At 35.3% G+C, this 24,895-nt stretch overlaps 1 protein-coding gene across 4 annotated transcripts in view; it reads right to left on the minus strand.

Moving 5' to 3' along the window:
- Positions 1-367: 367 nt before the first annotated feature.
- The window catches only part of NDUFS1 (NADH:ubiquinone oxidoreductase core subunit S1), a 30,018-nt gene continuing 5,490 nt past the window's right edge, over positions 368-24,895 (minus strand). For all 4 annotated transcript variants that reach the window (XM_055573234.1, XM_055573236.1, XM_055573237.1 and 1 more), the window contains exons 4-19: positions 24,618-24,725; positions 23,864-23,940; positions 23,144-23,225; positions 22,922-23,052; positions 22,292-22,477; positions 19,804-19,938; positions 19,016-19,130; positions 17,229-17,374; positions 16,749-16,877; positions 13,168-13,297; positions 9,313-9,473; positions 5,787-5,941; positions 4,082-4,257; positions 3,271-3,405; positions 3,097-3,169; positions 368-1,830 (exon numbers count right to left, since the gene is read on the minus strand). In XM_055573234.1, the coding sequence (XP_055429209.1) occupies positions 1,739-1,830; positions 3,097-3,169; positions 3,271-3,405; positions 4,082-4,257; positions 5,787-5,941; positions 9,313-9,473; positions 13,168-13,297; positions 16,749-16,877; positions 17,229-17,374; positions 19,016-19,130; positions 19,804-19,938; positions 22,292-22,477; positions 22,922-23,052; positions 23,144-23,225; positions 23,864-23,940; positions 24,618-24,725 (2,031 nt within the window). In that variant the 3' untranslated portion in view covers positions 368-1,738. The remainder of the gene's footprint in view (positions 1,831-3,096; positions 3,170-3,270; positions 3,406-4,081; positions 4,258-5,786; positions 5,942-9,312; positions 9,474-13,167; positions 13,298-16,748; positions 16,878-17,228; positions 17,375-19,015; positions 19,131-19,803; positions 19,939-22,291; positions 22,478-22,921; positions 23,053-23,143; positions 23,226-23,863; positions 23,941-24,617; positions 24,726-24,895) is intronic.

Here is a 24,895-nt window from a genome sequence, read left to right on the forward strand (position 1 = left end):
CTGAGTGACTAACACTTTCACTTTTCAACCTTAATATTTTGTATTAAATGACTGATAGGTGCTCATAGGACAGACTTTCATATTTACTTTATGCAAAACCAACAACTTTAATGAGTACTACTTAGCCCAGACAAGATATTCTTTATGAAACTACAAGTTCAACACATGCTGCCTAGATGGCAGCCCTAGGATCCTGGACCATCTTAGTCATATCACCATTTCTCCATCTGAATGCAACACTCCCTCACCAAGAATCCTATGAAGTCTATCACTGAAGAGTATTGTGTAAAATAAAAAACCGAAAGTGTCCGCCCCTGTGAGGTCAGCAACAGGCTAAGGAGTAAAGAAGGTAGAGAGACATAAGGAGTTTGTATTAAATTCAAAGTCTTTTAGTAAGAAGTTATATTTCAGGCAACTGAGAATTTAAAACAAAGTACACAACTTTATGACTGAAATGAATAAAATAATTCTGAAAAAGCTGTTACGGGTGACAAATTCTGAGCAATTTTTGAAGATGACAAACTATATTCTAAAAATTTTACCTTTTCTCGTATCAGTAAAATTGCAACCTATAGTTGGGCTAATAAATCTCTGGTGAAAGCAAAAAGGAATAAAGATTATAAAACAAATGATTCTGAACATAAGATTTCAAAAAAAAATACAGCATTAGATCATCTCCTAGATTAATTGTAAGTTTTTTACTTTTTTTGGACAATTGAAAATTATGAAAGCTGTTAGTTTTGTCTTTTATTACTGGAGTAATTTAGTTGACTTAAATACTACAGATGGTGTTAATATAATAAATATGGAACATCAATGAGAACCTAAATTATATTTCTTGAGACCTCACTCATTCCAAGGGATGTGTGTGCAATCTACTATACAAAGAAAAAAATCACATAAATCACCCTGACTTTATATTGTATAAACAGATGTAAGAAAAAACAGAAAAATGTGTTATCCATTAAGCTTCTCAATACCAATTATTGGAGGTAACAACCTATGGAATTTGTATTAATGAGAGGAAATTATGTCCAACACTTAAGAACAGTGGGCTTTGAATTTGAAGTCAGAGAACCAGGTTTGATTCTATGACTTTTTTTGCTGTGGACTCAGGCAAACTATCCAGTATCTCTGGGCTTCAGTTTCTTCACCTGTAATATGAGATAATACCGTCTCACACGGATGTAACAAGGACAAAACGAGATGATGCATGTAAAACCAGAGTGCTTAGGACACAGAAAATCCTGAATAATCATTAAGCTATTATTACTATGATTATTATCAGAGTTGTTCAAGATACATACCTGATGTGTGATTATATTATATATATTTTTTCTATTTACCCAGTTTGACAGAATACTTAAATCTTTTCTTTAGCACTAGGATAGAACAGGAGCGATGGAAGCTATTCTTATTTTCTTTACTTTACAAGCATAAGTGAGCAATGAAGATAAAAAAATTTATATTTTAAGGACTTTCTTTTTTATGTCACAAAGATTATCAGTGCTTTTACATGAAAAGTCCTCTATATAATGTTTATTAAACTATTTAACATTTACATTCAACACATAATTATTTTGAAACTTCAAAGTTCTCTGATAATTGCAATATCATTTTCAAATAAAGCATGGCAGAACCTTAAATATTACATCAAGATTATTTTTGAAAGAGATACACCTTCAAGAGATCGTGCCAACATAACTGTCCATTAACTAGCTGGGCCTTAGTAGATGTTTCAGCATATAGATGGTTCCTCTACTGCATGGGCACCCTCTGTAACAGCTTTGACACATTTAGCCATTGTCTGTGAGGCTCTGCTAATTGAATCTGAAAGATATCAAGAAAATGTGCATTTTGATAATATAACTTCAACAGAGGCACACAGGAAAACTTTCCTATTGCGCATATTCAGGAACAACAAACAACAAAAGGACTATAAAAGTCTATGTAACAATATGTAAATATTGTAAAAATCAACTGATAAATTCAGAATATAAGCCCCAAAACAGCTAAATGGTTTTAATAAGTACTCATAGGAATGATTAAATAATTATATATAGCCATACAAAGGGCCAGTATGCAATCATTAAGAATATTACAGAAAAGTGTTGAATTAACAACAGGAAAAGAATATGCATATATACGGTTATTGAAAAAAGGTTACAGAACAGTGTACTAAAATCCATAAATCATATACTTTATGGGTGAATTTTATGGTATGTGAATTATATTTTGATAAAGCTGTACAAACCCTCCCTCCCAGGGTAAATGAATAATCTCATTTATATTTAAATAAATACATGTGTATATCCCTGGTTGATTGGCCAAAATGTTAAACATAAATATAGTTATTTCTGGGATGGTAGTGTTTTTACCTTGTTATGGTGGCCTTAGGTAAGTATTCTATAATGAACATAACTTTTACAATATAACTAAAAATCCTAAAAACAATCTTGGATACAAACTGTACCAAAAACTTAAAAATATCTATCTGCTTTTAGACAGAAAATTATTTTAAAATGTCTGTCAACTACCTCATAACCTAGACGTTCTATCATGTATTATAAAATCTGTAGGTTAGTCTGCATTCCTTAAGAATATTCTTAACAATTTATATCAGAAGCACCATTTAACATGTTTCACATTTTAGTGTTTTCATTCTTCTACTGTAATTCTCAGAAAAAAAACCTTCAGTTTTTTGTCACTCAGAAAATTATCCCCATATTGCTGTATAGTAGTTCTACATATAATAGTAAACGTTTATATTTAAAATCTGCTAAGTCTTACTGGCCCCTGGAGAAGGAAATGGCAACGCACTCCAGTACTCTTGCCTGGAAAATCCCATGGACAGAGAAGCCTGGTAGACAACAGTCCATGGGATCGCTGGATTTTCTAACTCTACTTACATTTCAGAAAGAAAAAAAATTAGAGTAAAACCAGAATATATAGTTATATTAGTTCGATATTTGAAAAATCTTGTGAGATTAGACATATCAAATACTACCACTAGCAGGTGAGAATCGTAACACTAAATTAGGTGATGATATTCCTTCCCACCTTCCATTTATGGCAGCCATGCTAACAACCGCATACCTGTCATGTAGAAGTCTTTTATTGTTAGCTGAGGTGGAACAAGTGGATCAGCAAGAAGCTGTTGGTTCACTAGCTGCAAAAAAAGGAATAAGAGATCAGTAATAGTATTGAAAACTAGTACTGCTACACCAGAGGATACATTATTATGAAAACTGCAAATAGACAAGGTTTTACCTTGGAAAGCTCACTTGCTTGCTGGAAATAATTAGCTCCTTCAACATCATCATATCGAACAAGATTAGGGGAGACTTCTTCCAATCTGTTTCTCACTTGATCCAGAGTATCATATGGAAGAGTCATACCTGCAATCTATAACGTAACAGGTTCCAAAGCATTAATACTTATAAATTTCAAATAATACATCATTGCAACTATGGTAAAATAAGGCAGTACTAGTATGAAAAATATACTGGTGTCCATTTGCATGTATATTAAGCAAGTGGTTAGGTGGGGAATATTAGAATATTCTTCTAATTCATAAGTAGCTGTCAACACATTAGTCATTTATTTTTAGAAAACAGAAGGATTATGACATAAATGCTTTGCTAAATCTGAATATTTCAGCTAACCTGTTATTGCTCATATACAAGGTTTATAGACAAGTATATTATTACTTTAAATCTCATATGATGCTTCTTTTTATAATAAGAGTTGAGTCTTTTTAGGCAAAAGACAAGTCAAAAATAAAAAACACCAATTTCAAATTCCCATTTTCTCTTTCTTTTTGGCCAAGTCACACAGCTTGTGGGATCTCAGTTTTCTGACCAGGGATTAAACCACTGCCTTTGGCAGTGAAAACGCAGAGTCCTAACCAATGGACCACCAGGGAATTCCCCAAACCCCTGTTTGGGGTTTCTCATGTTTCTCCTACAGATTGTCTAAATCATCTCTGCATTTCAGACTTGCGTCCCCCTTGACTCCGGAAATCATTCTGACAAGCTAACATGTCAAACATCCTACTAGCAGCATCACTAAGGACAAATACCTCAGAAAGGGCTCTTATAATTTTCCAGTCTTCTCTTGCCAAGCCGGGAGGCGTCACTGCTACTTTTGTCTGCTGAGCTCGGCCCTCGGTATTGACGTAAGTAGCAGACTTCTCTGTGTAAGCAGCGCCAGGGAGAATAACATCAGCTATAGGAGCTCCCACGTCGCCATGATGTCCTGTGAAAAAGATAGAAAATGGCAAACCACATTTTAGCACAAAACTGATTACATATTAAACATGAACACAGTAGATATCCTTTTAAAATTTCATTTTTATAAGTGTTAGAATTCCATTTTATGAAGTGTTTAAAAATTTATTGTTAAAAAATTAATACAGTATTGAGTATATGGAATAAAAATTAAAGCCCACTGGGTCCACAGTTAAACTCCCTTCTCCAAAAAAAGGTACTGTTAAAGCACTTGGTATGTATCTTACCAGATCAATTTTTGCAAATACACAAATACATAATACCACACATACACATCTAATGGGCAACTAGGTATATTATCTCACTTGATGGTTACAAAGTGGAAATGCTCCGATGTCTGCTAGTGAGATTCGGTAAAGTAAACTGAAATGGTGCAGGAACAAGAAGTGTGTGACCGGGCATGACAGGAATAATACTAAAAAGAGCATGAAGAGAAAATTACAGAAAACAGTATGCTAAAGACTGTCACTCAGTAACTGAAGTGTTGGAAGAAAAAAGGAACTTTGGTTAAGTGAAAGAAAGCTATAGAACAATACATAAACTTTGATCTCATTTACATAATTTTGTATACATATAAAAATATGTATGAAGCATGCATATCTAAAATATCATCAATGATTATCCCTGGATAGAACTAGGACAGGATTTTAGTTTATGCATTTTGGTTTAAGTTTATCAAACAAAATATTACATAATGCTTTTTATGTGGCATGGCAATAAAAAGCCTATTATAAATTAGTATTGTTTCTGTATAAAACAAGGTTTCCCTGGTAGCTCAGCTGGTAAAGAATCCACCTGCAATGCAGGACACCCCAGTTCAATTCCTGGGTTGGAAAGATCCTCTGCAGAAGGGATAGACTACCCACTCCAGTATTCTTGGGCTTCTCTGGCGGTTTAGGCGGTAAAGAATCCGCCTGCAATGCAGGAGACCTGGGTTAGATCCCGGGGTTGGGAAGACCCCCTGAAGGAGGGCATGGCAACACACTACAGTACTCTTGTCTGGAGAATCCCCATGAACAGAGAAGCCTGGCGGGCTACAGTCCATGGGGTTGCAGAGAGTCAGACATAAATGAGCACGCATGCACAAAGTACAAAATTTAACAAAGGACTCATGATTTTTTAATTTTTACAGTTTATATAAAAGTGCTAGCGCTTTAAAATATAATCACACTAAATATTTGTTGAAAAACTGAATTTAATGCTATATAATATTTCATAATTTAAATTACTGTTACTGGGGGCGTTAGGTTTCTTCCAATTCTTTGTTATTAAATAATGTAAGGTGATAATTCTTAATAGCAATAACAACTATGTAAGTAATAAAGCCTATTTTAAAAAACATAAAATCTATAAAAATACATATTGTTTTGAAACTGGTGAGCGTATAGGGAAATTCTCAAATGGAAAATATTATTACACAAAATATACTGCCATGCAGTTTCTAATACACAAAATGTACTATTCTCTTCTGTTTCTAATGTCACAGATGCTACTAACCTTGATAAACAATGAAACAATCCTTTGGCAAATCCTGTCGAGTGATACAACCTCCATCTGCTCCCAGGAGAAACAGCATTTTAGGAGGATTCTTCCGAATTGCTTCCACCCCAGGCTTATAGCCAAGATCCAAAGCAGCTACTTGGCTTGCAATCCTGTAAAACAATTATGGGATTTCAGCATACTTACTGTTTTCATTATAAAAAATTAAATGTGATTCTTGAATAATACCAAGTCTTTTTTTTTCTGTTCGATGCTGTCAAAGATCTTCCCTCATTTTTTTACCCAGGTGAAATAAATGTCAAAATTAGAAAAAGCAGTCTTTTACTGTTTTAAGAATGCTAAACAAAGAAATAAGATGCTGAGGACACTGTTTCTTCATGACATGATACTTAATGGAGTAATTCGGGAAACTATGCCAACCGCATACTTGATTTTTATTCAATATAGCAAGACTTGATGAGTCAAAGACAGTCATTAGAGAAAAATTAGAAGACTTTGAAAACCTAAAAGGAAAATTTAAACACCACTCATAAAACTGTAATTCAAAGAAAACTATAATTAAGTACACTGGTGTATGTCCTTAGGGAACTTTTTCAATGAATATATATTATTGTTACACAAGCAGATAAAAACCTTTTAAAGAAGTTTCAAGTAACTATACTTTGAACATTTGGGAGTTTTTGCTCTAGTTAGGTATTATCAATTTTACTTATAGAAATAGTAGCCATTTTGAGAACCTACTATGAATAAAGCTAATCTTTACCTGTTAAGGGAGGAGGGCAGATCAAACAAACTCCCACTAGATGCTGCTTGCTCTGTAAAACTCTCTAATAGGACATCAAAAGAATAAAATACTTTAAGAATATTTAACAAAAGAAGAGTTAAGATTTATATGATGAAAATTACAAAACTCCAAAGGAAATTAAAGACCGTAACAAATGGAAAGACACCCTATGTTCATGGATTGGAAGACTTAATGTTTTGAAGATGGCATTACTCCCCAAACTGATCTATAAATTTAATGCGATCCCTATCAAAACTGACAGCTGAGTCCTCTGCAGAAACTGACAAACTGATCCTAAAAGTCACATGGAATGCAAAGTGAAAGTGAAGTGAAAGTCGCTCAGTCGTGTCCGACTCTTTGCAACCCCATGGACTATACATTTCATGGAATTCTCCAGACCAGGATACTGGAGTGGGTAGCCTTTCCCTTCTCCAGGGGATCTTCCCAACTCAGGGATCAAACCCAGGTCTCCCTCATTGCAAGCAGATTCTTTACCAGCTGAGCCACAAGGGAAGTCCAATGCAATGCAATGGAATGCAAAGGACCCTGAAAAACCAAGTCTATCTTAAAAATGAACAAAGTCAGAAAACTCAGACTTCCTAAATTCAATTTCAAAACTTATCTCCTCTTGCCTCTCCACCTACACAGTATTTTTTTTTTAAACATCTCCCCTTCTGAGCCTTGATGTCTCACAAAGATGTGAGCACAGACTCACACTAACTCATGACAGAGCCCACCTCATCTTGGAAAACAAAGTGGGTAACATAAGTTTGCCCACTTAAGTTTGCTGAGAGAATGATGAGTAAAAAAAGAAACTACAGGCTGATTAAAAGATTCTTCAAGAATGAGAAATTATGCTTTACTATGAAATAAACTTACTGTAAGAAATTTTAAAAAGGTTTATAAATACTCTTCATGTTCTCAACAAGCATTAATTAGAAGGTATGTCTTAACAAACTGCATTGAAACAAGCTGTTCTCATGAAAATGAAATCTTATGTAAGAATGAAATGAAATTAAAAAACAAGTCTAATCAATTAAAAATTACAATGGCATTAGTGCTCTCCATAATCACAGCTCACAAATGACAGAAGATAAAGAAGAAATTCTCCCTAAACACAGGAAAAAAGTGAGAAAAATTATGAGAGAGAAGAGACAAAATAAAGTCTGAAGGGCCAACCAGTGCATAATAAATAGAAGCTTCTGCATGAGAGCAAACAACAACGTAAAAGTAGACAAACTGGCTTTTTCTGAACTTACATGAAAAAACAAAAACTTTCAATTTGAAAATGGAGAGTTCTATGATACTCCCAGGCAAAGGTGATGTCAAACAAATGTCACTTAGTTATATCCCAGTATAATTTTTTTTTTCTGACCAGGCTGTACTGCAGAGCATATGGGATCATAGTTTCCTGACAAAGGATTGAACCTGTGTTCCCTGCACTGGAAGCATGAAGTCTTAACCACTGGACCGCCAGGGAAGTCCCTCTAGGAATCCAAAGGGTGGACAGGCAGACAAGAACACATACATACATAAAACCAGGTTCTCAGAGACAAAAAAACCACACAACAAAACAGATTAGATGAGATCCTCTCTAAAATGTGAAAGGCAGGGTGAAAAAAATACTGAGTATTAAAGGAAAAAAATCTGTGATTTATGTATTTAGCCAAGTGGTCCTCGGTGAAAAGGAACCATAAAGACATCATTAGACATGCACAAATTTTTCTTAAAAAAGTTATTATGTTATTGTTTTTCAGACAAAAACAGAAACAAAAAATATTAATAAAGACATATGTTCAAAAGTGAATTAAAAATAAGAAAATAATTAGTCTCTTTTCTATTCTAAAAATTGTGGCTAGAAAGATCTGGAAGTGATCAATGCAAATAAACTATTTAAAAAATAAAGTTTTAAAAAAATGTTTACATGATGACCTACAGTGCCAAATTAATCTATTAAGAGGGGAAATGTAACACTGAAATGAATGTTTAAGAATGCATTTGAATACTTTTAAAATAAAAATATTTGCTTATCGTGGAGTGTTTATTTTATTGTTGTTTAGCTTCCCAGTCATGTGCAACTCTTTGTGACCCCATAGATTCTCCAGGCAGAAATACTGGAGTGGATTGCCATCTCCTTTCTCTGGGGGGGTCTTCCCAACCCAGGGATCGAACCTGCACCTCCTGTTTGCACCTCCTGCACTGCAGACGGATTCTTTACTACTGAGCAACTGGGGAAGCCCACTGAGTGTTTACCCTCAATCTTAAAACAAATCTGCAGATTCGAAAAGTAACATTTAAGGTAGAAAGAATTGTGTGAAATGGGAAACTCGTTTGCTAATGCAAAATTGGTACAATCTTTCTAAAATAAGTTGGAAATATGCGTTAAAAACCTCAAAAATGTTTATCCTGTTCACTGCAATAGTTCTACTTTCAGAACAATTCTACTTTATATTTATAAAGAATTTATAATCACAGGAGGAAATTCTTGTTTCAATTTTTGAACCCAGTATATTAATATGATATAAATTTTCAAGATTTTTTCTAGCACTTACCACAATTTGGATATTTTAAATATTATTTATTATCTTGGGTTCTTCTCACACAAAATAAAAGTTGCTATTTCACATCTGCTACTGAGATAATGTCACTAAATATTAATTTGTTTTAAAAATAAATGTGACGGTGTACAGGAACACATATACAAACAATTACAGATTACAAAACAACTATTCAACTTACCTATGAAGGATATTCATAACTTTCCAATCACCAGTAACACCACTACTTGTCCGAATCTTCTGAGCAATGTTGGAAACAGCTGCAAGAATTGCTGCACCATCATTTCTTTGGAGTGCAGAACTGCCTAAAACCACCATTGGTTTTCTAGCTTCCTGTAGGACCTATTTTTAAAAAGAACTTTGAATTAAAAAAAAAATTAGAAGTAACTAAATCTAACCAAATTTGTATCTACAATATGCTGTCCCAAGCTTTAGTTCCAAGATGAACATTGTGATTTGCTAGTCAACATATGGATATACATACAAACCGGATTTACTCAAAAACCTCTTGCCAATGCTACTGTGAAGTAGCTAAATGAATATTAGATAAAATAGTTTCAATAAGGAAGCACTGGGAATAAAAGCCTGAGCCAAACATCCTTTAGTCAGAATGACTATGGATAGGTTCCAGAAAAAACTGGAGAATATGTGCACAGAGGTTCAGATGATACAACGTTTAACAAGAGAAATCAAGCTGAAGCACCATGTCTACCGTCTTCCATCTACTTTCTATGTTCCAGACAGAGAGGAAAAGGTAGGGAAAGCAACGGACATAGATCACAATGCAGAATACTTTAAGGGCTTTGCTTTAAACCACAGTAACTACCTGAATATCAGAAACTGAGAAGGAATGCATCCCAAGTGCAAAAGCAACTACAGATATGGTGGAGAACAGAAAAATTAGCAGTAAAGCTGTAGATTGTTACAGTTCATTCCCCTGCCCATCCATTCTTTGATAAAGGGCTGATTCCAATCAATGAATCAGCATGAAAATCATTTCTAGATACTACAAAGAAGAGGCCATTCATCTTAAGAGAAGTTTCCCAAGGAACTGTGAAGAGTTTTCAATAGCCTTAAAAAATGAGAAACAGTTTTCAAGAGCCTCAAAGAAAATGAAATATTTTTTAAAAGAGCTCAGAGAAGTTATATGATAGACAATATCATAGAGGATTTTCATCAGAAAGTTCAAGAACTAAAAGATAAACAAAGCAGAGATGAACATCATTCCAGAAACAACAAAAACCAAAATTTAACATGAGTGTAAATACAGGAGCAAGAAGTATATAGGAAATTATATAAAACAAATTGAAAAAGAACAGAGGAATAAAGAAATAAGTGACAGAAAAGATAGAAAAAGGGATCCAATATCTGCATTAAGAGTTCTTAACAAACTAGAAGTTACTTCCATTAGAAGTTACTTCCATTAGAAGCAACTAATGGAAAATACATCTAAATCTTATTATAAAAGAAAACTTTCCTGAAGAACACTCATCACCTTCTGGGGAATGGGGAAGGGAACTATAGAGAAGAGAGGGCTTCTTCTCAATAAAATTTTTTAAAAAATATTTTTGATGCTAGTAATAATAGAGATGTTATTCAAAACTGAAAACAAAGGAGTTGGGTTTGGCTGCTTTGTCCCCTCACACTTGACTTCTTCATGCCTACATCCGGAGGTATAAGCAAAGCAACCATCTTGACATCATGAGGAGAGGCTCACACACAAACACATGTGAGTGAACCAGTACACTGAGGACAGCAAGCAGGAGGGCAGGCTCCTGCCTTGATTAGATCCTTGGACAGCTGCACGATATGTCAAACTTCAGCATCACTGTTATGTGAGAAACAGAACCTTTCTTTTATTTTTTTAAATAATCACTAGCCCGTATACCACATACAAGCACACATACAACTCCTAAAATAAAGAGAATCTTGAGTATTCAAAATTAAGGAGGCAGCATACCCCATTTAAAAAAAAAAAAAAAAGGGTATGGAACCACCATCATTAAGATATATTCTAGTGAAGTCACTAAATTTCAAAGATAAAAAACCAAGTACGAAATAGCAACAAAAATGTATCTAGACAACAAAAATAGGACAGGGCTGAAACAGAATAATACCTCAAATCAGGATTCTCCACAATAACAAAAGGCAGTGTCTAGACTTCCCTGGTGGTCCAGTGGCTAAGACTCTGTCGTCCCAATGCAGGGGGCCAGGGCTCAATCCCTGGTTGGGGAACTAGATCCCACGTGCCACAACTAAGAGTTCGCATGCCACACTAAAAGATCCTGCATGCTGCAACTAAGACCTGGCACAGCCAAATAAATACATTAATTTAAAGGGGGAGGGTGGGCCCATATCTATAAAGTTCACAGGGAAAAACAGAAGTATAACCCAAGATCTTTACATTCTGCCAAGGCTCTCGTCAGGAATAAAATAAACATTTTCAAGCAAGAAAGAACTTAAGAAATGGTGTACCTACATCTCTTGAAAAAAAACAAAGAAATAAGAAGCCTAAAAGCTCTAAACTTAAGGTGGCAAATGAAAAAAAAATTAAATAAGGAATTTAGTAATGAAAAGGTCATATAAAAAGACCAGTGAATTTTCTTTAAAGAATAATAACTCTTGCTGTAAAGAAAGACTTCACTAAAGTTTAAAATTTAATTCTTTCAGTTTCACATCATTTTCTTTTCTGATAACTTCAAGTAAAATTAAACTCTGGTTAAAAAAAAAAAAAAAAAGGAGAGTCCCAGAGAATAGCAAGGAGAGATAAGAAAGTGTTCCTAAGTGATCAATGCAAAGAAACAGAGAAAAACAATAGAATGGGAAAGACTAGAGACTTCTTCAAGAAAATCAGAGATACCAAGGGAACATTTCGTGCAAAGATGGGCACAATAAAGGACAGAACTGGTATGGACCTAACAGATGCAGAAGGTATTTAGAAGAGGTGACAAGAATACATAGAACTATACTAAAAAGATCTTAGGGGTCCAAATAACCACAATGGTGTGATCACTCACCTAGAGCCAGACATCCTGGAATGTGAAGTCAAGTGGGCCTTAGGAAGCATCACTACAAACAAAGCTAGTGGAGGTGATGGAATTCCAGCTGAGTTATTTCAAATCCTAAAAGATGATGCCATTAAAGTGCTACACACAATATGCCAGCAAATTTGGAAAACTCAGCAGTGGTCACAGGACTGGAAAAGGTCAGTTTTCATTCCAATCCCCAAAAAATGCAATATCAAAGAATGTTCAAACTACCACACAATTGCACTCATCTCACACGCTAGCAAAGTAATGCTCAAAATTCTCCAAGCCAGGCTTCAGGAGTACGTGAACCGTGAACTTCCAGATGTTCAAGCTTGATTTAGAAAAGGCAGAGAACCAGAGATCAAATTGCCAACATCCGTTGGATCATCGAAAAAGAAAGTTCCAGAAAAACATCTACTTCTGCATTATTGACTATGCCAAAGCCTTTGACTGTGTGGATCATGACAAACTGGGAAAATTCTGAAAGAGATGGGAATACCACACCACCTGACCTGCCTCCTGAGAAACCTGTACGCAGGTCAAGAAGCAACAGTTAAAACTAGACATGGAATGACAAACTGATTCCAAATTGGGAAAGCAGTTTCCCTTGACATATATTCCCAATATACGTCAAGGCTATATATCGTCATCCTGCTTATTTAACTTATAGCCTGCATGCTGCAGTCCATGGGGTCGCAGAGTCGAACACAACTGAGCAACTGAACTGAACTGAAATAAAAATGTAGAGTATGATTTCATTTTTTTTGCTTACCTATCCATCCATCTTTCTCTAATAAATGAGAAATGACCATAGGACATTTCATCAACAGTTGTTTGTAGTAGGATTTTTGATTATGTTTACTTTCTTATATATTATTTTCTATATTGATATACATATATTTTAACAGCAATCTCATAATTATTATGAAAATAATAAATTTAAAAAATAAGACTTAAAAATCATATACATATAACTTAAAAATCTTATACATGTAACTTAAGAGCACCTGGCTGAATGGATGGCTACCCGAAGCAATGTCTTGAAGAATTTTGGGAGAATCTCCCAGATGGTCATATCTGTAAGTGAGATCCACTGGGCTGCCTATAAGGGCCACTTTTAAGTCATTATGAAGCCAGCTGAAATAAAAACAATGAAGTTTTTAGAGCTAAATCACTAAGTCGGTACAGTTATTAGTCTCATCAATGCTAAGTGCTACATCTATTTAAATTAAAAAATGTTAAAAAGCATTAAAGCTTTCCCCAAACATTAACAGATATTATTGTGTATTTTTCAAAATAAAGTGTAAAAATACAGGTATACCTGTGTTTGGTTGCAGACCACAACAATAAAGCAAATATCTCAATAAAGCAAGTCACACAAAGTTTTTGCTTTCCCAGGGCATATACAAGTTATGTTTATACTACACTGTAGCTTATTAAGTGTATAAAAAGTATTATGTCAAAAAAATAATATATACACCTTAATTAAAAAATACTTTATACTGAAAAAAAATACTTGATTGCTAAAAAATGCTAACCATCATATGAACGTTTAGCGAGTGGAAATCTTTTTGCTGGTAGAGACGCTTGCCTCAATGTTGAAGGCTGCTGAATAATCAGGATGGTGGTTCACTTAAGATTAGGGTGGCTGTGGCAGTTTCTTAAATAAGACAACAGTGAAGTTTACTCTATCAATTAACTCTTCCTTTCACAAGCAATTTTTCTGTAGCATGCAGTGTTGTTTGATGGCTTTTTATCCACAGTAGAAATTCTTTCAAAACTGGGAGTCAATCCTCTCAAATCCAGCTGCTGCTCTATCAACTTAAGTGTATGTCACATTCTAAATCCACTGTTGTTACTTCTATAATTTCTTTATAGAATCTTCACCAGGAGTAGATCCTATATCAAGAAATAACTTTCTTTTTGCTTATCCTTAAGAAGCAACTCCTCATCCATTAAAGTTTTATCATGAGATCACAGCAATTTAGTCCCATCTTCAGACCTCACTAATAATTCTAGCCCTCTATTTCCACCATATTTGCAGGTACTTCAACTGAAGCCTCTCAAAGTCATCCAGGAGGGTTGGAATCAACTTCTTCCAAACTCCTTTTTAACACTGATATCTTGACCTCTTCCCAAGACTCAATGTTCTTAATGGCATCTAGCATAGTGAATCTTTTCCAGGTTTTCAATTTATTTGCCCAAATCCATCAGCAGAATCCTGATCTGATCAGCAGAGTAAGTATTCCTCAAATAATAAGACTTGAAAATTGAATTACTCCTTAATCCATGAGCTGCAGAATGGATGCTGTGTTAGCAGGCACAAAACAAGATTAATCTCACTGTATATCTTCATCAGAGTTTTTGGGCGATCAGGTACAATTATCAGTTAGCAGTATCTTGAATCTTTTTTCCTGAGCAGTAGGTCTCAACAATGGACTTAAAACAGTCAGTAAAACCATAATGCAAACAGATGTGCTGTCAACGAGGCTTTGTTGTTCCATTTATCAAGCACAAGCAGAACAGGTTTAGCAAAATTCTCAAGAGCCCTAGGATTTTCAGAATGGTAAGTTGAGCACTGGCTTCAACTTAAAGTCACCAGGAACATTAACCCCTCACACAGCCTATCCTTTGAAGCTCTGAAGCCAGGCACTGATTTCTCCTCTCTAGCTATTAAAGTTCTAGGTGGCACATTTTTCCAATAAAAGGCTGTTTTGTCTACAATGAAAATCTGTTGTTCACTGTAGCCACCTTCATTATCTTAGCTAGACCTCTGGGTGACTAGCTGCAGTTCCTACATTAGCACTGGCTGCTTCAACTTGTACCTTTATGTTATGAAGACAGCTTCCTGCCCTAAATCTCATGAACCAACCTCTGCTAGTTTTAACTTCTCTTCTGTAGCTTCTTCACCTTTAGAAATGAAGAGAGTTAGGGCCTTGCTCTGGATTAGGCTTTGAGGGAATGTCATGGCTGGTCTGATCTTCAATCCAGACCACTCAAACTTGATCCACATTAGCAATCAGGTTGTTTTGCTTTCTTATCATGCACTGCGCACTTTGGAGTAGCACTTTAAATTTCCTCTGCATTCATGACATGATTGTTTGGCACAAGAGGTCTGTTTTTTGGCCTATCTATGCTTTCAATATCCCTCCTTTAATAAGTTTAATTATTTCTAGCTTTTGATTTGAAGTAAGATGTACAAGACTTCCTTTCACCTGAACACTTATAAGCCACTGTAGGTTATTAATTGACCTACTCTCCGCGCTGTTGTGTCTCAGGGAATAAGGAGACCCAAGGAGAGGGAGAAACACGGAGGACTGGCCAGTTGGCAGAGTGATCAAAACACACCAACATCTACTGATTAAATTCACCATATTATATGGATATGGCCTATGGTGCCCCAAAACAATTACAAGAGTAACAGCAAAGATCACCATAATAAAATGTAGTAATAATAAAGTTTGAAATATTGTGAGAGTTATCAAAATATGACACAGAGACACAAATTGAGAAAATGCTGTTGGAAAATAGCACTGAAAGATTTACTCGACCAACAGCTGCCATAAACCTTAAATTTGCAAAAAACAGACTATATCTGCAAAGTGCAATAAAGCAAAGTATAACAAAATAAGGTAAGTCTGCACACACCAAGTAAAGTCAATTAATTAACTTGCTGTGTTAGAATGCTAACTCTAAGCTAGCTATAACAGACTTTAATTTTAGAATAAGTGATGTTTTTATTTTGCCATATTTACACAGCAGAGTCCTAATTATCTGTTATCATTTAAATAAAAGTTCATAAAAAACAAACTACATCATTCATATTTATTGTCTACTGACAAAGAAATATGGATCCAGCTCCTCCAAAAATATTAATAAATGTGGTGACCATATATTCTGGTTTGTCTGAGACAGTAGGGGTTTTTAACCTGTCACCCTGGAATAACAAATCCCTTTTCTACTCCCAACACTGTCCCAGTTTAGACAATCAACTATATGGTTCAGCTATTACAAGTCTCTAAGATATAAAAAGATAGAGAGGCATTCTACAAAATAACTGGCCTGTAGTCTTAAAAAAAAAATGTCAAAATGGAAAAACTTATGGAAATTTTAGAAACAATTATGGAAAAAATTCAGTGCAATTTAAGCACAAATAGATAATAATACTGTATCAATACTATATTCTTAATTAAATAATCATATTCCTAAATGGAGAATGTCCTTGTCCTTAGGAAACCCACACAGACGTGTTTAGTTTGGGATTAAAAGGGCATCGTGTATACAACCTACTTTCAAATGGTTATGTTCACACAAATATACAGATGGAGAGAAAAGAAAAAAATATAAACATTAGCACTGATTAATCTATGTGAACACTACACAAACGTGGGTATACAAAGTTGAGTTATTTCAAACTAAAAAAAAGATCAGCAGGGAAGAAGTGGGAAATGGAGCTGTTAGAAACTGCCCTTCAATTATCTTTTGGAATCTTACTCCCACTATTAGGAATCAGCTAAGACAGTCATTTTTCATATACAAAACAAATTATCATGTAAATGTTTTTAAAACCCAGAATATTATTACAAACCTCTTTCGAATTCTAGCATTAAATAGCGGTGCCTCAAAACGTGGATTTGTACCAACTAGAAGGACAACATCTGCCTCCTCCACACCAGCGATTGTAGTATTAAGAAGATAATTGGAACGTAGATCTGTGCTAGAAACATAAAATATAAAATCCAAGTTTACTTTAAAATTAATACACACTGACAATCCATGAAATACTCTGTCATTAAACCCACAGCTCACTGCCTGACAAAAAATTTTTTGAAGTAGTCTTAAACTGCATCAAAGGTTCAAATACTTTATTAATAATTAGATTTACTAATAGCTCCTGGTTTGACTTTGGTCTGTATGTGAAAATAACCAGGAGGTATGTTGGAGTCTCCAAGTTGTCACATATAAGTCACTGATGCCACAGATGTGTTGGTTTAAACACAACCTATAAACAGAAGGAAAAAAAGGAAGAAGGAACAGAACACCTAGATCCTAGCCTCAAATTTCTCACCCAGCTCCTGCGGTGGGGAAGACCTCTTCTGTGCACAGCATGTCAGAATCCACTCTATTAAGTAAATCTTTGAGAGCTATAAGGGCTTCAGCATCCACCAAGCCACCTGCAATTGCTGCCACATCGTTGCCTTGAAAACTCTGTAACTAGAAATGGATGAAAAGGCTATCACCAAGAAACCTTCCTTCAGAAAAAGACCACAGTGACTCATTCAGAAAACAAAACAGTAACGTCAAGTAAAATAAAAGCAACAAATTTCTGACGAAAAAGCTTTTTACACTATTAGTCTGAAAGTGAGAAGCAGAAAGTGTATGTGGGGCCAAGAATAACAACATCTGCTTGTAATAAAAGTTGTTTGTTTTAAATTAGGAACAAAAGGCCTCAAAATGATGTCAGGAAGATGAAGACTTCAGAGTTAGTAGCCAAATACAATCTTCTGAAGCATCTGTCATTCCTTCAAGCCCTTTATGTATCTTGCTCTGGCATGCCTGTTCATGGCTCATCTACTAAAGAGACCATCAAAAGCATTCTTCATTCCTGGTAGTGTTTTCGATCCCTAGCATTTGTCTTTTGTTTTTTCTTAGAATTTCCATCTCTCTGCTAACATTGTTCATCCATTTTTGTATGCGGTCTTCTCTTTCCAATATAGTCTTTAACATTTTAGTCATAGTTTAAAAATACCTGGTCTGATACATTCAATATTCTCGTCACAGATGACTCTGGGTCTAATGCTTGTTCAGTCTCTGCAAGCTGTGTTTTTACCTTTTAGTACGCCTTGAAAGTCATTGCTCAAAGATGGATGTGATGTACTGGGTAAAAGGAACTGAGCTAACAGGTGTTTAGTAAATATGGTGGTGAGGTTGAGTGGGCAGGGGAAGTATTCTCTAGTCCTATGATTAGGTTTTAGTCTCTCAATGAGCCTGTGCCAGTGAACTTTCAGTTTCTCTCCTCCCCTCCCCCACATGGTATAGGACTGCAAGAGGTGGCTGAGGTTAGGTACTTCACTTCTCTCAGGTAGGCTAGGCTCTGATTAGAAACCCAGTAAATTAGGATCAGGGCTTCCTAGGTGGTTCAGTGGTAAAGAGTCTGCCTGTCAATGTGGGAGACTTAGGTTATGACCCTGGGTCAGGAAGATCCTCTGGAGAAGGAAATGGCAACCCACTCCAGCATTACTGCCTGGAAAATCCTGCAGACAGAGGAGCTTGGGAGAGTCTAGAGTCAATGGGGTTGCAAAGAGTCAGATATGACTTAGCAACTAAACAAAGAAGTCATCTTACCTAGGTAATATGGTAGCCCTGGTAGGCATCCCTCCAATGCGCTCTCTCATATATCATCTTCTGCATGACTACCCTAAAGCAACATACAATAATTGCCTGATGATGCATCTTTTCCTACTAAATGATTGTGGAAGTAGGAACCATGTGGTACGATCTTTATATCCCTACATCTAGCATGACATCAGATGGCTCTCAATAAATGCTTGTTAAATGGAAGGTAATCCTGGTAAGAGGAAACAATGAAGAGAAACAATAACCCCTCTTCATTAGAAAGATGCTCCCTGTGGGACTTCGCTGGTAGTCCAGTGTCTAAGCCTCTGTGCTCCCAATGCAGGGGGCCTGGGTTCAATCCCTGGTCAGGGAACTAGATCCCACATGCCACAACTAAAGAACCCACATGCAGCAACAAAAATAGAAATCTTGTGTGCCACAATGAAGACCTGGTACAGCCAAAAAAAAGATGTGTCTTGGAAACCACAAATACAGTTATTCTATATTTCAATTTTTTACCATTCCAGCTACACGAGAGAGTGCATCCTCCCAGGTGGTATGTGTTAAAAGTCCCTTTTCATTTCTGACCATCGGTTCGGTAAGTCTTTGACGTTTTAGCCCATCATAGGCAAATCTAGATAACAGAAATTACACCATTTGTGGAATCTTTCTAAAAAGGCAACTGTAATTTTCAAATTTAAAATCTAAAAGAAATGTTATTTAAGTACAGTGTTGGTTAAAGGTCAAATAGAATAATAAATACATGGATATAAATAATCATTCCACATTTCTTTGGAGATGAATTAATATTTTACAAACATTATCTGAAACTCAAATGCCACCTAAAACGTCTGAGTTCTTATCATTTATTTTCAGCTACCCAAAGAAACTTAAAATTACAATACGTTTGGCAGCTGAGAAAGCCAAATCATTTATAAAACCTGAGTATCTCTAGATATTTCTTCAAAATTATGTTATGCAAACTCAAACTTATATTTAGCTTCTATTCTCCAATGAAAGAGAGACAAACTGAAATAGGTTAAATATCTTAATTTACTTCAATTTCTCCATCTAGGAGAAAAAAAGATATTTCTCAATATGAAAACCAGTAAATATGAAAGCCAGTAATATACCTAGGATTATTATTAATGTCAGTTTTGTCCAATTCACTATATATCCTAACAATCCAGATTTTAATAGTCTATAAACAGTAATTTGCAAATATAAAAGACTGTTCCTTAAAATGAAAATTATAAAATTTCCTTTAAATCTACTGCCAAAGTTAAAGGAAAAAACACAGCATATACCTGGTTTTATCAGAGATCCACTCTTCATTGATGTCCTCATGCATCCTTGGCAAAATCCTCATTACCTCTCCAGTTCTTGTGCTGACCACAATATTACTTCCAACTGCATCCATTACATCAATGGATTCTGTCTTTCTAAGAAAATAAACACATATATTTACTAGCTGATTTTGAGAATAAACGGACAAAGTTTCTGTTACGTGGTTTACTAAAATCAAAAAACTTTACATAAACTTTCCTTTCCTTACATATATACACACATACTCTCATATTTGAGCAGACCATAACACAAAAACAGAAGCCAGTTATCTAAAACAGTTATCTAGTTATCTAAAACAGAAGCCAGTTGGAAAGGCCATAAATAGCCAAACTGTGAAAACTTGACTATCAAAATAAATAAATTTTGGGGTATGGCTGATTAAGGAGCTTGACAAATCCTCCCTCCAAAAGCAAAAATAAAGCTAGACAAAACTGACAAAAGTAACCAACTCAACTCTCTGGAGAGCAAACAATAGCAAAAACATCATGTGAAGGTTTTATGTTTAGAGAAACTGCTGAACTTCTAGAAAGAATGGTGGAAACCAGTGGTGTTCTGGCTTGGGACTATTCTTATTGCCCTTCTCACCACCTTGAACTGGAGGTTCTGGTAGGATGGGGCAAGCTATGAAGACAGGGGGTTTTTTCTTGCAGACAAAGACTCACTTGATTTGGAGAAATGGAAAAGCTGTCTGTGGAAGTGATACCTTGGAGGTCACTGAGCTGAGGAAAGTCAAGGACCTACTAGCATGAGGCTGCAGTCACAAGCAGGGTGAGCATTCCTAGTGGAGGCTGCACAAATGTGCAGCTGAGACCAGAGACAGCCCAGGCTATTCACACTCTCCTGGACAACACAGAGACCCAAAAGACCTAATGTAAACTACAAGTTGGGCAGACTTGAAAAGAGCCTGAACTCTGAATATGCTTTTCTATCCACAAACAAGGGCAACCCACGTGGCTCAGTGGTAAAAGAACCTGCCTGCAATGCAGGAGATGCAGGTTCAATTCCTGGGACAGAAAGATCCCATGGAGAAGGAAATGGCAAACCACTCTTGCCCATATTCTTGCCTGGGAAATTCCATGGACAGAGGAGCCTGGCGGGCTACAGTCTATGGGGTCCCTAAAGAGTCAGACACAACTTAGCAACTAAACAGGAACAACAATCCACACACAGATCCACTGGCAGAGGATGGAAGCTTTACTGGCTCAAAGAATTTGAGCATGATCATTATCTGACTACTAAGCTATACAGACAGAGAAGCAACTCCTAAGAAGCCCTGCTTAAAAATAAAAACAATAATATTAAAATGTTCAATGAAAGAAGGAAAGTCATGTTTAAAGATGAAAGGGAAGCACTTCCCTGGTGGTACAGTGGTTAAGACTCTGAGCTCCCAATGCAGGGGACCTGGGTTCAATCCCTGGTCAGGGAACTAGATCTCACATGCCACAACTAAAGATCCTGCATGCCACAACTAAGACCTGGCACAGCCAAATAAATAAATAAAAATAACTATTAAAACAAAAAAGATTAAAGGGAAATATAAAACCATGAATCAACAAGTAAAGATTCCCCGTGAGGATACAAAAATTAAAAAAGAAAGAAAGAAAGAAAGAAACAGAAATTCTGGAGTTGGAAAGTGTAACTAATAAAAAGCTGACTGTAGCGGTTGAATAGAAGATTTGGGATGGTAAAAGAATGAACTTGATATGATATGTCAACAGAATCCATCCAATCTGAAGAACAAAGAGAAAAAAAGTTTTAAGAAAAATGAATAGTGTCTCAGAGACCTATAGCACATTAAATGTACCATCATATGTATTATGGAGAGGAGAAAAAACTCTCTACTTAAACTTTTCAGTTATGTACTGTCTTTTTTTATACATAAATACATGGTTCAAAGCCTGGAATTTTAAGATGCTCCCATATACTCTGGTAGGAGTTTAAAATTAGAGGGCAATTTAATATGTTTCTAGAACCTGAAAAGTATTCAAATTTATTTTCAATGATCTATTTAATTTCTTAGCTTAATCAGAAGAATCAGAGATAGAATCAGAGAAAATGTAAATACATTTATCATAGATTTGTAATTATACAGAAATAGAAATAAACTAAAGGTCTAATAAGAACTGATTAAATAACATATGATATGTATACATGGTTGAAAGTTTAATATACAATGAGAGGAAACTATAAATTTTTAAAAGTCAACACAATCTTACTCTTTGGAAGAAATAATTTTGTGATTAAGTACTCTACAATTCATTTCCAAGGAAACCACAATTGACTTGCACAGGTTCATCCTATCTAACAACTTACATTCCAGTAAAAGGGTTTCACTTTAAGCAAACAAAAACTTAGCAGACCAAAACAATTAGAACTCAGGAAGAAAATAAATCTTAAATTTTTTTGAACAGTACTGAAGTAAAGGACAAAAAATACAATGATAAATACCTTGTTTCCCAAGGCCGAGCGGTAAAGGCATAGGGCTTAGAAGTCAGGGCACCTACAGGGCAGATGTCAATGATATTGCCAGAAAGTTCAGACATGAACATCTTTTCAATGTATGTGCCAACTTGCATATCATTTCCTCTGCCTGTAGTTCCCAAATCATCCACTCCTGCAATCTCACTTGCAAACCTACAGGATAAAAATGCACCAAACAACTGGTCAGACGCGCAATATTACCTCCTTTCTTATTATTGCAAAGATAATGATTTTCAAAACACTAAGAAGGTTGTTTTCAATGGTAAGTGCAGTCCCTGAATAAAAATTAATAATAAATGCTGGCATTTGAGGTATAACACACATACAGAAAATTGTACAAATCCATGTGTACAGCTCAACAAGTTATCACAAAGTTAATGCTTGTAGATTCTGATTTTTAAATCCAACTGAAGTTGCTGTTAACTAAAACTGAAAACTTATTCACTCTATTGGCTTATGTAAAAAACAACCAATACAACATCCCTCTTTTCCACCAAATAAAAGTTGCTATCCTTTCCAGTGTTATTATTCCACCAAGTTTTGTGAATATTAGAGCTAAGAATACAACGATATTCCAAGAGACAGAAAAATAATTACCTGATACAGCGAGTACACTGTATACACCTAGTCATAATGGTTTTTACCAACGGCCCAATGTTCTTGTCCTCCACAGCACGTTTCCCCTCTAAAAACCGGCTCCTATCACTTCCAAACATCATGGACTGGTCCTTAAGTAGATTACAAAAGAGTCAACCTAATTTTGCTAACAAAATTAAAACCTGCGACAACCAAAAGAATTAAGAAATTAAGACTACACACCTGCAGATCACATTCACCTCCCTGGTCACAAATAGGACAGTCCAGTGGGTGATTTGCTAATAAGAACTCCATCACACCTTCTCTGTACAGAAAATCGTAATATATGAACTTAAGTAAATTGCTGGCATTCAAAATGGTTTACATATAGGGTATTTAAATAACCGTGACAGATGTATGTTCTCATACAGTTAGTATGGATTTTATATTTACCATCAGAAACACCACTGTTAATTATCATAAAAGTAATAATAAGTACATAATTTAAAAAATGTTTATGAATCTGGAATAAAATATCATTCGAGAACCTAGAAAATTATGAGTTTTAACAACACAGAATTATCAAAAGTTGCTGAATGGGCCTCAGAAAACTTAGGCATTAATTCAGAAAAACAGGAACGCAAAGCAAAAACAAACACAACAGGTGCCAGTACAGTTCAGGATCAGCAATAATCTCCGTTCAGTGAGCCCCAGAGCCTCTGCCATCGCAAGCTGAGCCAAGTTCTAAACGGGGGTTTTTAACGCTGATTCCAATACAGACTCAAAAACATAAACACCTGACTTCACCTCCTCTATGTGGACTTACTTCCAACTGCTGCTAGAAGCCAAGCACAACTTCTTCAGAGTCTGATACTGAATTTCTCATCTATGGGAAGGTCTACATATTGAAATGTGCAATTTTCTGCCAAGAAAAGTCACTATGCTGAGTTAACAATAAAGTACCTGGCTTTCTTAGTTTTCTCAGAGTTTGTCAGGATATTCCAACCTTTCATTACTGGCATGGCACAAGCAGCTACAACCTGGAATTTCAATGGAGAAATCTCTAAGTATTTGTAATTATACAAATTTTATTTGTAATTATAAGTAATCCAATATATAAAAATATTAAATCATATATTTGAAAACAAGCAAAGAACAGAATATTTTTGAAGACTGAGTTTTTTAGTTTTCATATTTCTAATATGATAGTCTGGCACTTTACATTTCTCTTAAAAATAAGACATCATCTTAATTTTATTATAATAATTAATATGATTTTTTAATAAGAGGCTCTGAAACAGAACATCAAATAACTGTTTTGATGAGCAGGCACTACTGAACTAAAATTGCATAAGCCAAAACAGAGTTAAATTGAACGTGAACCTTTTCACTACAACCCTTTTCTCTAGTGAAAAATGGCACAGCATAAGCGCTTCCAGTGTTGTGTGTCATACAGTCATTTGGAAATACTGACTGCTCTAAGAAGGTCCCTTTAATTTCTAAACATTACAATTATATAGGACTTGCACTTATAAAGTACAATGTGTTTCCAGTTGTGAAATGAAGAGAATCAATCACACAGAAAATAAATTTATAGATAGAAGTAAACAGGACCAGACTCTTGGTTACAACAATATTGATTTTAAATAAAGTTTGCTACATAATTTAAAGTTTTCTACCTTCTACAGCATGGTGTGTAATTTTAGGCATTAAGTACCTTAGGAGCTTTCTCAATTTCAACAAGGCACATCCTGCAGTTTCCAGCAACAGACAACCTTTCGTGATAACAGAATCGAGGAATCTGCATGCCAACCTTCTCACAAGCCTAGAAGAGAAAGTAAAAAATATTTGCACTAGAATAACCTGACCTTACCCGTGTCTTGTCTAAAACACAGGAAAAAGAAAATAAACAAAAATCTAACTAGAAAAAAATGAGGCCATCCACTACTTATCTAATTACTCCAATCCAAATATCTGCATCTTCGTTCTACCTTC

This window comes from Bubalus kerabau, chromosome 3 (assembly GCF_029407905.1).
Source record: "Bubalus kerabau isolate K-KA32 ecotype Philippines breed swamp buffalo chromosome 3, PCC_UOA_SB_1v2, whole genome shotgun sequence".
NCBI lineage: Eukaryota > Metazoa > Chordata > Mammalia > Artiodactyla > Bovidae > Bubalus > Bubalus kerabau.